Source organism: Miniopterus natalensis, chromosome 14 (assembly GCF_054644295.1).
Source record: "Miniopterus natalensis isolate mMinNat1 chromosome 14, mMinNat1.hap1, whole genome shotgun sequence".
NCBI lineage: Eukaryota > Metazoa > Chordata > Mammalia > Chiroptera > Miniopteridae > Miniopterus > Miniopterus natalensis.
Window position 1 is genome coordinate 37,642,597 of NC_142094.1, and position 15,554 is coordinate 37,658,150.

At 36.1% G+C, this 15,554-nt stretch overlaps 1 protein-coding gene and 1 non-coding gene across 2 annotated transcripts in view; one reads left to right on the top strand and one right to left on the bottom strand.

Moving 5' to 3' along the window:
* KIF11 (kinesin family member 11) overlaps nucleotides 1–14,945 on the top strand; it is a 45,801-nt gene extending 30,856 nt beyond the window's left edge. The window contains exons 17-22 of the mRNA XM_087824452.1: nucleotides 1,854–1,960; nucleotides 6,594–6,873; nucleotides 8,927–9,149; nucleotides 10,532–10,683; nucleotides 11,378–11,494; nucleotides 13,657–14,945. Of these exons, the coding sequence (XP_087680578.1) occupies nucleotides 1,854–1,960; nucleotides 6,594–6,873; nucleotides 8,927–9,149; nucleotides 10,532–10,683; nucleotides 11,378–11,494; nucleotides 13,657–13,785 (1,008 nt within the window). The 3' untranslated portion in view covers nucleotides 13,786–14,945. The remainder of the gene's footprint in view (nucleotides 1–1,853; nucleotides 1,961–6,593; nucleotides 6,874–8,926; nucleotides 9,150–10,531; nucleotides 10,684–11,377; nucleotides 11,495–13,656) is intronic.
* Nucleotides 3,821–3,929, bottom strand: LOC148091549 (U6 spliceosomal RNA). The gene has a single exon (XR_015715653.1). It is a non-coding gene; the product is annotated as a U6 spliceosomal RNA (small nuclear RNA).
* Nucleotides 14,946–15,554: the final 609 nt, after the last annotated feature.

The following is a 15,554-nucleotide window of genomic DNA, read 5'->3' on the forward strand; positions in this document are numbered from 1 at the left end:
CACTCTCTCTGAAAAACAATAGAAAAAATATCCTTGAGTGAGGATTTAAAAAAAATCATAATCTATAAATATTGCACTTATGGAAAAAAATTCCTGGTATTCTTAAGGCTTTAGTAATGAATGTCTAAAGTTTTATTAAGTGAGGCTATACTACAGGACAGAACTCTTTGGTCAATAAGACTGTTGACATAATTTAGTGGTAGTAAAGATTCTTTTTCGGTGGGAGGAAGTGAGGAGGGGGAATTCATATCCATGTCACCAAAAATGAGAAGAACAACATATTCAAGATTTTTAGGTAAGAAATAAAGCAACTTTAAAATAAGATTATTCATTTTCCTAATTGATGCTAATGAAACGTATCAGAGAAAGGATTAATATCAGAAATGAGTAAAAATCATAGTTAACATTTATTGAGCAACTTATGTGTTTAATTTCTCCCACCAGTATAGATATAGACTTTATTCCTAGCCCAGTTTTCTAATGAGGAAACAAAAGAGGCCTCGCAAGCATCTAACTGTATTGAGATCATCTTACAGTGATGGTGGTGATTATATTGCCTGAAAGGCATTTATTTTTGAGTGGTTTTTTGTTATATTTCTTTAATATATTCCTGCAATATGAAACTGCAGCAGTTTCTTATACCTCCATATAGGACATTTATCTTAAATCTGCCTAGAACTTTTTAGGTATATATTCTTTTTTTAAATATATCTTTACTGATTTCAGAGAGAGGAGAGGAGGGGGGCAGAGAGATAGAAACATCAATGATGAGAGTCATTGATTGGCTGCTTCCTGCATGCCCCTGACTGGGGATCGAGCCCGCAACCCGGGTATGTGCCCTGTCCGGGAATCAAACTGTGATCTCCTGGATCGTAGGTCGATGCTCAACCACTGAGCCACGCCCGGCCGGGTTTTAGGTATATATTCTAAGGTAGATCAGCTTTTTCTAAAATAGCTGTTTTGAGATGTTTAAAATAGGTAGTCAAATATTTAAAAACAAACAAAATACCTATGACTTGAAAAGTATTTTAGCATGGATGGTTTGATTTCCCTGGCTTTAAGGAAGCAAGTTTAGTAAGTGAGCACTAACAAAACAATTATGTAAAACTCTGAACACCTGTTTACATGTAGGTTGATCTGATAATACCTGCATTTCCCTCTACTCTGAGACTAGTAAAAGTACTGACAGACTTTATTCATAATCAAAGTGATAGATATGTTTTACCAGCTGATGTGTTATTCAAAGATGGACTGTGCAAATAAGAATGCTGGGTGCCTTTTCAAGTCTTCCCTTGGTCTTAACTGTAGCTTCTTCATTTTGCAATATAAGTCCCATACATATATATTGTATACCTATAAGAGCTTGTTTTTAAAGATGCCAAGTATGCAAAAGCAATACTCTATATTGACATTTTATTTATATCATCCAACTAGGTTCTGTAAAATGTTTCAGCTCTAGTAATTGATGATAATTTTGGACTGCTTTACCCATGAGATTATCAGCATTACTTTTTCCTTCTAGTAATGTTATTAGTTAAGAAGCAACTGTTTGTATCTGTCAAAGTGGTTCTCAAACATAATGGGACATTTTGGTATGTTTGGTTAGTTAAGAGGTACATTGAAAGTATTTGTTAAAATACAAAGTTGCTAATTATTTACTTTACAAAAAAATCTGATATTATCCTTTTACTATCAACCTATTTCTTCCCTCTCTGGGAGAGAGAGGCAGAGTTAAAGATCTCTTGTAAGGAATTTATGTAAATCTCACCGATGGGAAAATACTCCATGTCAGTGTAGGAAAAAGCTTTGTGTCATAATTTCAATCTTTTCCCCTCCCTACACCTTTCTTTCAGGAACTTTTCCAGTTAATCAATCTTTGGGGAGAGAGATTCTGTGCTTTGGAGCAGAAGTGTGAAAACATCCAGAAACCACTTCATAATGTCCAGAAAAATACTGAGCAGTAAGCTGTTTTAAAACTATATTTACCTTTTCTCTGCCTGAAATTATTTCAGTATAAAAAGCTTCAAATGGTATGAAAACAACACAGTTTCTCTCTTAACATTTTACTCTTTGTTTTATTCTCATTGTTCTCATTTCTCCCCTCTACTATATATGCGTGTGTATATATATGTAATATATATGTATATTTTTTTCTGAACTAGCTGAGAATAAGTTATAGATGTATTTGCACACTTTCCCTTAAATACTTCAATATGTATTTCCTAAAAATAAAGATACTTTCTTATATAACCATAGTATAATTATTTTAGATCAGAAAATTAATATTGATAGCTATTATTACCTAATATAAACACCTAATTCAAAGTTTGTCAGTTGTCTCACTGATATTCCTTATAGGAAAAGGATCTCCTCTTGGTCCAGGATTTAACCGCGGATCATGCATTGCATTTGTCGTATCACTGAGTCTCCTTTAATCTGGAGCAGTTCCTTAGTCTTTCTTTTATGACCTTCCTTTTTTCAAGACTATACAATATTTATGTCCCTCAGTAGGAGTTGGCCTTCATGTTTAGTTGCAGTTATCAAGAATACCACAAAAGTGATATGCTCTCAGTGCATCACAGATACCAAGAGTTACATGATACCTGTTTGTCTCATAATTGGTGATGTTTTATTTCACTTTGCTAACTTGGCTTCCGTGTTGTCCTCTAGATTTCTCCACTGTAAAGCTACTCTTTTTCTTTGCAATTAATAATGAACTTAAGGGGCGATTCTTTGAAACTATATACGTATCTCTTTCCTCTTAACATCTATTGATACATATGTCTGAAACTCTAACGATAGTAATTGTCAAATGATCTTTTTCTGATTCTCTCATTTCTTCTGTCAGTTGGCATTCTGCTGAGAGGAAGAGTTTTCCTCTTCCCCTCCCACTTGTTCTTATTCATTTCTTTATATTAGCATGTACTCATGGAGTCTTTTTCCTCTGGGTTATTTATTGTGTTGCTCAAATTATCCCTGTTTTGACTAGTGGCCTCTTAAAGTTGACTCCTGTGACCTTTTAATATGACCTGTCATTTTTTAGCATTTTCTCACATTCTGGTATAGGAAGATGTTGAAAACTAAAACCATTGCTAAACAAAATGAGCAAAGTAAATGAAAAACCCTCCCATGTGCAAGTATTGGAAGATTTAATATGGATAAGATGCTATACTCCCTGAAGAATATGAAGATTCAATTCAACCCCATAAAAATTCCAAAGGCCTTTTTGCAGAAATGGAAAAGCGCATCCTCTAAATTCATATGGAAGTACAGGGGAAGGACTTATCTTCCCAATTTGAAAACTTACTACAAAGCTGCCATAACAACAAACTTCTGGCAAAAAGATTAAAAAAAAGACCAATGGAATAGAATTGAAATCTAGATATAAACTACAACACCTATGGCCAATGTATTTTCAACAAGAATGCCTAGACTATTTAATCCAGAAGGAGAGTCTCTTCAACTAATGGTGCTGGAACCACTGGATAACCACATGGAAATGGGTGAAGTTGGACATCCTGCTTTACTCCGTATGCAAAATATTACTCAAAATAGATGAGAAACTTAAATATGAAAGCTAAACCTATAAAACTCTTAGAAGAAAATGTGGAGTAAATTTTCACAAATTCAGGCTTGGCAATAGATTCTTAGATATGGCACCAAAGAAATAAATATAGATATAAATCAGGCTTTATCAAAATGAAGACATTTGTGCACCAAAGGACATACATAATCAAGCATGTGAAAGACAGCCTACAGAATGGGAGAAAATATTTGCCTTTCATATATATATATATAAAGGTTTAATGCCCAAAATATAAAAAATATGGAATGCTTCACAAATTTGCATGTCATCCTTGCACAGGAGCTATACTAATTGGAACTCTTTATCATTCCAGTTACAGTATATGTGCTGCTGAAGTGAGCACCCATGTAGGATTTAAATCCATGCTTCATTTTAAATTTTTGTTTAAGGCATGAGGTTTGTCAAGTTTCAGTGTTTGCCTATGGGTATTCTAAACTCATGAGAAGAATTTTCTATTATTCTTAACCTATTTTTGTCCATTAAATTGTTTCTACTTGAATTTGCAAACTTCCTTATTTTTTAGAAAACTTCCTTTAGTCTTTGAGGGTAGGTCTGCTGGCCACAAATTCTGTTTCCTTTGTCTGAGACTGCCTTGATTTTCCCATTCATTCTGGAAGTTACTTTTACTGGATATAGAATTTAGGGTTCACAGTTCTTTTCTTTCAGCATCTGGAATATGTTCTAACTCCTTTTGGCTCCATGAGAAATCTTCTGTCATTTAAATAATTGTTCCCCTGTAGGCAGTTTCTCTGTAGCTGCTTTTAAGATTTTTTTTTTTGTCTTTAGTTGCTGTTTTTAATCCTCACCCAAGGATATTTTTTCCAGTGCTTTCCAGAGAGAGAGAGAGAGGGAGAGAGAGAATGAGAGAGAGCGAGAGAGAGCGAGAGCGAGTGGGAAATGTCGATGTGAGAGAGACACATTGACTGGTTGCCTCCCGCATAGGGATCAAGCCCGCAACTGGGGTATGTGCCCTTGGCTGGAACTGAACCTGGGACTCTTCAGTCCGCTGGCCGACCAACACTCTAACCACTAAGCAAACCAGCTAGGGCAGTTGTTGTATTTGTTTTTTAAAATAGATCTTTATTGATTTCAGAAAGAGGAAGGGAGAGGGAAAGAGAGAGATAGAAACATCAATGATGAGAGAGTCACTGATCGGCTGCCTCCTGCACACCCCCTACTGGGGATTGAGCCTGAAACCTGGCCATGTGTCGTGACCGGGAACCGAATCGTGATCTCCTGGATCCTAGGTCGATGCTCAACCGCTGGGCCACGCCTGGCTGGGCCAGTTGTGTTTTCAATGCTCACCTGAGGTTATATTTTTCATTGGTAACCACCATACTGTTGTCTGTGTCAATGAGGTTGTTTGTTGATTTGTTGCTTTCTGGAAGTTTTTAAATTGCATATATGCCTCATGTTATATTTCTGTTTAACAGTGCTGCTCTAGGATTCTGGCTATCACCTATCTTACTACCTAACTCTATTGTCTCTGTTCCAGTCGTGTTTGTTGGTGCTGTTAATTGTATCATGTTCTGATTTGAACTCTTCTTTCTAGAATCTGAATCTAGAAAGTGTTTCTCTCTGTTTTCCTTGTGTTTAGACTTAAGGATTTCTGCTTCTTCCATAGCTTTGAAGGGAATACTAGGAGTAAGATTGAAATGGGAACAGAAGGGAACAGTAGTATCCTTTCTTTAAGGCCTAGGCGAGTTATTTTTCTGATCTTCCTGGCATTGTCTACATGTAAAGGAATTAACCAGGAGTAGGGCCCAGGAGTCTAGGTGAGGTTTCTGTATATTGAAGTCCGAGACACACTGCCTCTGGTGTTTGTCAGTTTGCAGTCACTTTCAAATGCGTTCCGCCCTCCTTGTGATTCCTTGAGGAAACAGACTTGTGTTGATAGTCTCCAAGTTTACCACTCAAATTTTTTTCAATCATTTTCACTTAATCTGTGGTTGAACTTTGGTTTTTAGCACATTTGCTTACTCACTTGGTTTAGTCACATGGTGAACCATCTAGTGGTAATAAAGGGTAACTTTCATTACTCAAGGTTTAATTCCGTGGTGCTGTATGATGACTTTGAGTGCTGTTATAGGGAACCTTACGAGAACAGGAAGCCACCAGTGAATTTTAAGTGTATATTTTAACTGACACTAGTGTTCTGTCAGGGTTATGGTTCTCTGTGCTGTGTGTGCTTTGTGTATAGTTTTTCACACCAATATAGTTTCTTTTAATTATTAGAAAGCTTTATAGTTGACTTTTGTTTTATAAGAATTTTTTTTTTTAATGCTCACTTGAGGCTATTTTTCCCATTGCTTTTCAGAGAGAGTGGAAGGGAGGAAGGTGGGAAGGGAGAGAGGGAGGAGAGAGAGGAGAGAGAAACGTCAATCAGAGAGAGACACATCGATTGGTTGCCTCCAGCATGTGCCCTGACCAGGGCCAGGAATCGAGCCTGCAACCGAGGTACGTTCCTTTGGCTGGAATTGAACCTGGGACCCTCCAGTCTGCGGGCCGACGCTCTAACCACTGAACAAACCAGCCAGGGCAAGATTTCTAATTTTTATGATTTATGTCATAAGCAAAGCAAAACTGCTTAAGAACAGAATGACTGACTGTGGACAGTTTAGGGACTAGACCAGAGGCTGAAGATGCCCTTAAATAACATAATCTAGTAGGAGGAATAAAACATGTAGACAGATTTTAATAATTGTGTAGTTAATATTCTAAGACGTACAAGTAAAGCATCATATCTGGAGGCGGGCTGAGAAAGGCTTTATGAGAAAAGACATTTTCAAAGGTCATCTAATGGCAGATGTGATGCCAGTCTGCTGTGAAGAGACACTGGCCAAAGCATCCCTTCTCCCAGTGTGGAAGACTAATTGAGAACATGGCCTCTGTAGCCAGACTGCCTGGGTTTAAATATGCCACTTTTGAGCTGCGTGATCTTGGGCAAGTTATGCATCTTTTGAGTCTTAGTTTTCCATTTTAACAGTGTTGTTCTCTTTTCCTATAGGAAATCTAAGGATATAATCAGCAAAACGACTTCTCACAGTACACAATTTTGTGCTGATTCTGATGGCTTATCACAGGAACTCAGACATTTTAACCAAGAAGGCACACAATTGGTTGAAGAGTGTGCAAAACACTGTGATAAACTCAACAGCAACCTTGAAATAACATCTCAGGAGATTGAACAGAGATGTGAGGCTCTAAACACAAGCGCACTTTGTTTTTCTGAACAGTGGGTATCTTGCTTAAATAAAAGGGAAGAGGAAATTCAGAACTTATTGGAGGTAATAACTTTGTAACTGGAACTTACTTTGGGGATAATAGTGATAATCAATTAAATATTCTTGGCTAAGATGGTTTCAAACAAATGACACTTTAAAATGTAATGAATGACTTAGATTTTTAAGTATATAATAGTTGGTATACTTATACATGGTCGTTTCATGTATATGTCTCCTAGATCTCAAAATTATTTAATGTTTGTCTGATCTGTACCCTTGGCTTTTTACTTGTTAGTTCTTTCAGTTAAGGGTACTCTGTCTTTTGATATATAATACCTTCCACTTTTATATGCTTTTTACTTTTCTTGAGTACATTCAAATCTGTTATTGCTTTAAGTATTTAGGATGCTGTTCTGGTTGCTCAAAGAATACTTGATAGGTTTGTAGATTTGTTTGAACTTAATGCTTGGGTTAAGGGAACTTAACCCTTTGTTGACTTGGGTTTTCTTTCTGTGCAATAACAGAATTTCACTAATATTTTTAGGAATTAGGTAAAAAAATTTAAGTATTTTAAGCTACATAAACCATTTTTAAAAGGAACCAGGGCTAATGGAGAAATAGCTGATTTTAGGTTTGAAGCATGAAATATACTAGATGAGCCTAGAGATCTTGTCATACCAAACAATAAGGAAGCTATTAAAAATTAGTGGGGTTGTGTCAAAAAGGCTTAGAAGCTAACCTCATGAAACTCCCCTGTTTAAAGATGGTGTAATTTGAGCATAAAAAGAGTAATTGCTATAATAGATTAAAATACATCAAATATATTAAAACTCGTGAATTCATAAAAATTTCATAGGTCTCCTTTGGGTCATGCTAGGGAAACAATGCATTATTTTGAAAACTGGTATATAAAGGGAAACAACTGAGCATCCATCTGTCTTTCTCGAAAGAATTCTATTTTGGCTTAGCAGAGTAATGGATGAAGAAAAATATTTGGGTGCCCACACCTAAACCCACTAATTAATCTTTTTTTTTTTTAAATATATCTTTATTGATTTCAGGGAAAGGAAGGGAGAGGGAGAGAGAGTTGAAACATCAGTGATGAGAGAGTCATCATTGATTGGCTGCCTCCTGCACGCCCCCTACTGGGGATTGAACCCGTAACCCGGGCATGTGCCCTGACCAGGAATCCCAACTGCAGTCTCCTGGATCCTAGGTCAATGCTCAACCACTGAGCCAGGCCTGACTGTGCCCCACTGAGAATGTTCATAACATAAGAGATACAACCAGGTATTATTTGCTTTCAGTACCACCTATGAAATATTCTTGCCAAAAATTAAACCTAATTTTGATCAAGCCTTTGGATCTAACTAGTTTGTAGAAAATACAAAGGACACACAACCATGAAAATATTGCATTAGAGATGCAGTTGACCAAATCCAGAATTTGAGATTTCAGTAGAGCAAAGAACTGGTTTCTTCAACAAATGTTTTTAAAGGAGAAAAGTATGAGGAAAGATAAACCTGTATCAAAATATTATTTAGGCTAGAGGGCCTTAACTCCTAGTTTGCTTGGGATAGACCTTGTTTTGCACTATGGAAATTATTAAGAATGGCCCTTTTCATTCTGAAAAATATTCCAGTTTGGATGATAAATGATATAGGACCTACTTAAGACATATCAACCAAATCTAATGATAAATTCTGATTCAAACAAACAAGTTACGAAAAACACTTGAGACAATTGGTGAAATTTGAACCACTGATTAGACATTTGATATAAAGAAAATCGGTTAAATTTCTTGATGTGAGAATGGTCTTAAAAAGCTCTTACCTCTTAGAGATGTATGCCAAAGTAAATGGATGAAATGATGCAGGATTTGCTTCGAAATAACCCCGGGGAGAGAGGAGTAAATGGCCTGTCTTGTTTGGTCTGTACCCCTTTTGTCAATAAGTGTTGAGGCTGCGTAGTGAATGCAGGGGTGTTAATTCTCTCTACTTTAGCATTTGTTTTTAAAACTTTTTATAGAAATTTCAAGGTAAGGGGAAATGACATGTAGAATAAAGCACTGACAACTTTGATTTTAATAATAAAAACTCATTTGCATCCTTTACAGGTTGTAAACCAAGGTTGTGAAGCTTCAAGTTCAGAGATTACTGAAAAATTAAGTGGACATAAAGAAGCTAATGAGAACCAGCATAACGTTTTTCTTGACCAGATAAATATTGATGAAGAACACTTAATGGCACAAAGTGTACAACTTAATGAAACCATAAACATTGGTTTGACTAAACTTAATTGCTTTCTACAACAGGATCTGAAACTGGATATCCCAACAGGTACTTTAAGAGGGAAAAAGAATTGCTAAAATTTTTGAAGTTGAATTCAACCTTATGCAGCGCCAGATGTTCAGAAAAACTAGGTTCTGCCATTGCCGGATAGGAATTTAATCAACCCAAATGTGGAAAAATTGGAACCCTAAAATAGCTTTAATTGGCATTAGATATAATGATATAGGTGACATATACTTTTAAAAATTTGGGCAACACAGTTCAGCAGCATTTTACAAACATTCAGGGAATTGGCTTTTGTCTTAAGAGAGGACATTTTAAAAATAAAGAAAATCAACCATCCAGCACTAATTTAATTACATTCCTCTATTTTTTGTTCATATAAAAATTAGAGGAATGTAATTAAATAAATCTACTTTAATGTAAAGCTTAACCACGTTATGCATTTTCTTTTTATATTTCATTATTTTTTAAAAATTGATTTTAGAGAGAGAGGAAGAGAGAGAAACATTGATTTGTTGTTCCACTTACTTATGCATCCATTGGTTGATTCTTGTATGTGCCCCGACCAAGGACTGAACCCGCAATTTCGCACATGAGACAATGCTCTAACCAACTGAACTATTTGGCCAGTGCTGCATTTTCTTATTTGTACCCTTCATTTTGTCATGGGCTGTTAAGTTGGCATTTATGAATCACCATTTTGGGCTGTCAGAGGTTGTAAATAGCAGTGTAGGCTGTAATGATTCAGGGAAGCCATCATGGAAGAAGGTATAACGAGCTGTTTAGCACAGGATGAGTCATTGAGTTACTCATTGGATTGTGGGAATGGTCGAACACCCTGGGAGTTTACTAAAAATCATTCAGTAAAGTTTACGGTATATAAATTATACTTAAAAGCTTTTTGGAAAAGCAATTATAAAAGGATATGATGCTAAATATTATTTGTTTTCCCCCCAAGAGTCCTGTAATATTTTTGTCAATAAAATTAGGAATATAAGTGTTAGGCAAAAAGGTAAATGCCCATGTAAATTATAAGAGCATGAATTTATTATAAAGAAATTAACTGGTTAATATTTAGCTCCCACCAAATTTACAGTGAAGTGTGATTATCCCTATCAAAGTGATCATGTTGGGAAAACTGCTTACTCCAAAAATGCTGCCATTTCTCAGAACATTCTGAGTCCTTTTAGAGCCTATAACACATCTTTTGCATAGCCTCAGAGATGTAAGAACTTCATGTTTTGGGGTAGGTTGAGTCTTGAGAACAAAATGTGTTTGTTTAAGATAAGTTGTCAACTTAGGACATATTAGTTGTAAACAAAATCTGCTTGGTGGGTGACAAGACTAGTATAAGTTCTAGCATTTAAACAAAATCTTATTCATATCCCACACTTCAATTTTTCCCACTTAAATGTTGTCTACTAAAGGTACAACACCACCAAGGAAAACTTATTTATACCCATCAACACTGGTGAGAACTGAACCACGTGAACAGCTCTTTGATCAGTTGAAAAGTAAACAGCCTGAGCTGTTAATGATGTTAAGCTGTTCAGAAAACAACAAAGAAGACACCAGTCAGGTAAAATTTAAAGAATCATAAATTTAGAACTCCCATAAACTCTTGATGTCATCCACTTCATGTGAAGAATTTTATTCTTTGCCTTTCAATCCTACCCTGTTTCTCATTCATAATACTTGTCTGACCATTAAGCATGTTTCTTTTAATCTGGCCATTTTTTTAATTATTAGAATAATGGATAATAATAATATCTACTATTTATGTTGTGTTTATGTGCCAGGCACTGTTCTAAGCACTTTACATATATATTCACTCAGTTAATTCTCTCAGTAACCCTGTGAGGTGGGTGCTGGTACTATCCCCATTTTATAAGTGAGGAAACTAAGAATTATATTGTCCCAAGTCAGAAGGATGGAGTTGGAATTAGAACCTAGACAAGCTCCACAGTCTGTGCTCTGAAATATAGTAATTATAGAATAGTCTGGAAATCAGAAAGTAACAAAGAAGAAAATAAAAAAGAAACTATAATCCCATTACTCTGAGTGCCACTTTAAACATTTTATTTTAGGTGCTTTTCTATATGAAAACATATTAGGGATTATTTTCATTATTTTGTAGACATTCTACTAATTTTGTTGAGGTTTAACTTTTATACGATGGATATTGTGTTATTTTTGAAGAAGAAAACTGCCTTTACTTTTGGGAAGATTTTTAAGTCCTTGAACTTAATCACCCATCCGGCTTCTTATTTTAGGACTCCGATGAAGAAAAGGCAGTTCTGGAGCACACTAGTGAAGAACCTCTAAGCCAGGAGCCACCTGCAGATGCTAGTGTGGATTGTTCATCAAGTAGTGGGGTTCCATTTTTCCAGGTACCTGATTATATCCTGTCAGATAACCCTTCCACATTTGGTGTAAGTCAGTCATTTGCCATTCAACATAAAGGCATTATTGTTGGTAGGTCGAACAGCAAAACATTTCTAGCCATTCCTTTGGAATGGCTTGTTAATGTCTGTGATTTAAATTATTTACACAAATTAGATCATTGTACCAGGTGTTTTCTGTAGGATAAATAAAGACAACATTTGACTGAATACCCTTCTTCAGTTGGTAATCTTCAACTCTCTTTTCTGCTCCCTGCATGCTCAGAATGGATACTGAGAGCAGCCATTTCTGCTCCCTCCACCTTTGACATGGAAGTCCTGGAGTTGTCTCTGCCCATAGTCAGACTTTGAGGGCTATGAGGTTTAAAAGATTGAGAGACCAAAAGCCTCGGGTTATACTGGTTTCTTCTGCCTGAGGCTTTGCTCTTGTTAATGATTCCCCCATGTTTCCTGAACTCACAGGCCTCAATCTTGTATAGTTAAATCCTGTGACATCTCCTACCCCCTTTTAAACACTTTTGGGATTGTGGCACTATAAACTGCCTAGCACCTTTCCCTCTGTTTTGAAGACATGAGCCTAGACAGTCTGTGAAGTAAGGATTTCCATACATAGGACATTGATGTCTCCATTTTATAGTCGAAGTGCTGCTGCTGACGTGTGTGCTTATTACACCTGTCTCCAACAGACTTGCAGGTCTTTCCACCAAGGTCTAAAGATTCTATCCCTAATTTGTTAAAACTTCTAGCTTACATATTAAATTTCTCTCTGTCTGCGTCAAGGCAGTTTCACCCCCAGATTCTTCCTTTTGCTTTATTCTTGACTGGTAGAGAACTCTATGTGCATTTCTCTCCAGTTTTAAACCCTCTCTTGTATCTTTCAAAGTTAAGAAAAGGGGGAAAGTTAAAATAAGTTAATTACTGTTTGGAAATCCCTTCATTTTTACTATTTAAGGCATTTTGAAGGCCAGGCTTAATGGTTCAGCTATGGCAAGGATGTCCCTACCGTACTAGGAAAGATTTGGGATTGGATTTTAGACCTTCCAGCTAAAGTCTGGAAGTTATTTTTCCCCTGGTAGCAGTCTTAAGGGGAGAGAATACTTTTTTGCGCTTAAAACTCTTTAAAATAGATTTATGATTTATCTCAGCATTGATGACTGGGTCTACAATGATTATCAACCATCTCTTAAAGCAAGTATGAGGATTCCAATGAAATAATACACTTCCAAATGAAAAATATGAAATAAGTTTACATAAGAGATAAAATTAAGTTTTTATTTATTTTTTAAAATTAATTTATTTTTAATTTTAATTAATTAATTTTTTATTTTTATTTAAAATATATATCTTTATTGATTTCAGAGAGAGGAAGGGAGAGGGAGAGAGAGAAAGAGAAACATCAGTGATGAGAGAGTCATTGATTGGCTGCCTCCTGCCTGCCCCTGGCTGGAGATGGAGCCTGCAACCCCCGGTATGTGCCCTGACTGAGAATCGAACCGTGATCTCTTGGATCCTAGGTCGATGCTCAACCACTGAGCCACTCCCAGCCAAGCAAAATTAAGTTTTTAAAAAGTGTCGTGAGGTAGCACATGTATCAGATTCTCTACTTAAATAGTATTCCCCTTTTTTAGCAAACCTTTGTTTCCCTACAGGATTTCTTCACAGCAGCACTGTTAACATTTTGAGCTGGATAGTTCTTTGTTGTGGTGGCTGGTCCTGTATGCTATGTATTATATAATGTTTAGCAGTATCCCTGGCTTCTACCTACTTGGAGCCAGCAGCACTCCCTAATTTTAACAACCAAAAATGTCTTCAGGCATTATGAAATGTCCCCTAGGGTGGGGGGAGGAGGGGCAACATTGCTCCCAGTTGAGAATCACTGTTCTACAGTAAAATCCGTGAGTATGCCTTGGAATATCATACAGAAAATTAATATTTCTTTCACTCCACTCCTTCCATTGGTGGTGAAATGAAGCAGGCATTCATTTCTACTCGCCAGACAGATTGTTGGTTCAAATTTGTGCTGAGTATTTTTGGAAGTTCTCCACACTTAATTTATTTCCTGTAATTCAGAGAACTTTGAAAATAGAGTATAGCTAATATGTATCAAATTTTACTTTATATTGACTTAATTTTTCCCCTTAAATCCACAGCGTAAAAAATCACATGGAAAAGACAAAGAAAACAGAGGCATTAATTCAGTGGAGAGGTCTAAAGTAGAAGAAACTACTGAACAGTCTGTTACAAAGAGATTACCTCTACGAGCCCAGATTAACCTTTAGTTAACTTGAGGGTTTTAAATTTTATTTTTAAGAAAAATGAAAAATAAAACCCATAACCCCAGAACTTGAACCTTGTGTATGGATTAAAAATATCAAGGCAATACTGTAAATTTAGTTGAATTTAATATGTCTTCCCATTTTTTTCTCTCATCCCTCTGTAGTTCACTGTGTATTAAGTTGGGTTTCATTTGGGATTTGCATTGAGTAAATATTTCTAGCTTTGGATATAAAATTGTCCTGTTATAACAAATGAAAAATATTTTTCTTGTTCTGTTACTAAATAGCAAATATATAGAAGCTGTATTATTGTTCTAGGCTTGAACTTCTTACATATAGGTAACTATCACCAATGTTTGATCTTGGAAAGGGCCATCTCCTTTCTTTTTTTGCTATGATTGAATTATGTCTTATATTTGCTTGCCTCCTTCTCTAGACTTTTCCATTCTGCCTTCTTAGCCCACTTCCTCCCTTTTTATTTGTCAATAAACCATTTGTAGAGCTCCACATTGGTATCTATTATTATTATGAGACAGCCAGAATGTTACCTTGCTATTTTCAACACTTTTTTATGGTTATCTCTAAAATCAGTCAACAATAAACATAGTCCTAGAAGGTCCTTTCAATATTTTTAATTTGTTCCCCCCCAGACATGAAAGCATTTAATTTCTTTATGAGGCCTAACACATTAGCCTCCACAGAGTTTATAAAAACCCAGCTTCTTTAGAATATAGATTGCTATCATGAGAGAACTACCTAGATTTCTGATTAATGGCTGTTACCCCGTTGTAATGCCTGTGTCATATGCAGAAAGTCACGGTGGTTTAAGGACTTTTTGAAGCTATTAATAATGACTATAATTTGTATTCTTTTGTTTACCTGATAAAACTCTTGTTCTTTGTATATAATAAAATATGTATATGTGTATTTTTTTCTATTGAAATATTAATCTTTAGCAGAGCTCTGATAATTTTGATCTGGCATCCAAATTTCTGGAAGTTGAGATATTTCAACATGAAGAACCAGAACACTTAGAAGAAATTAATTGGCCCCTCCTTATCCACGGTTTTGCTTTTGTGGTTTCAGTTATCCATAGTTAACCATGGTCCAAAAATATTAAATGGAAAATTTAAGAAATAAACAACTCATAAGTTTTAAATTGCGCGCCTTTCTGAGTAGCATGGTGAAATCTTGCGCCGCTCTACTTCATCCCACTTGGGGTGCGCATCGTCTTTGCCCAGCATATCCAGCAGTGGCCTCCGTTACCAGATGGTTGCAGTATAGCCGTGCTTGTGTTCAAGTAACCTTTATTTTATTTAATGTCCCCAAGATGTAAGCGTACTGGTGCTGGCAATTTGGATATGCTAAAGAGAAAAGTGCATCCTTTAAGTGAAAAGATGAAAGTTCTCAACATAATAAGAAAAAAAATACTCTGAGGTTGCTAAGATCTATGGTAAGAACAAATTTTCTATCTGTGAAATTGTGAAGAAGGAATAAGGTATTGTGCCCGTTTTGCTGTCGTACCTCAAACTGCAAAAAAGTCATGGCCACAGTGTTTGATACATGCTAGTTAAGATGGAAAAGGCATGAAATTTGTGGGTGGAAGACATGAACAGTAAATGTGCCAGAAACGTGGAGCCTACATGAACTCTTTAAGGGATCTCAAATGAGTCGCACCAGGCTATTACTGGAGAGGCTGTGTCTGCTGCTGCCGAGGCTCTGCCACGTTTCCAGCACAGTGGATTAGGCTTGGTTTCAGGCATCCACTGGGG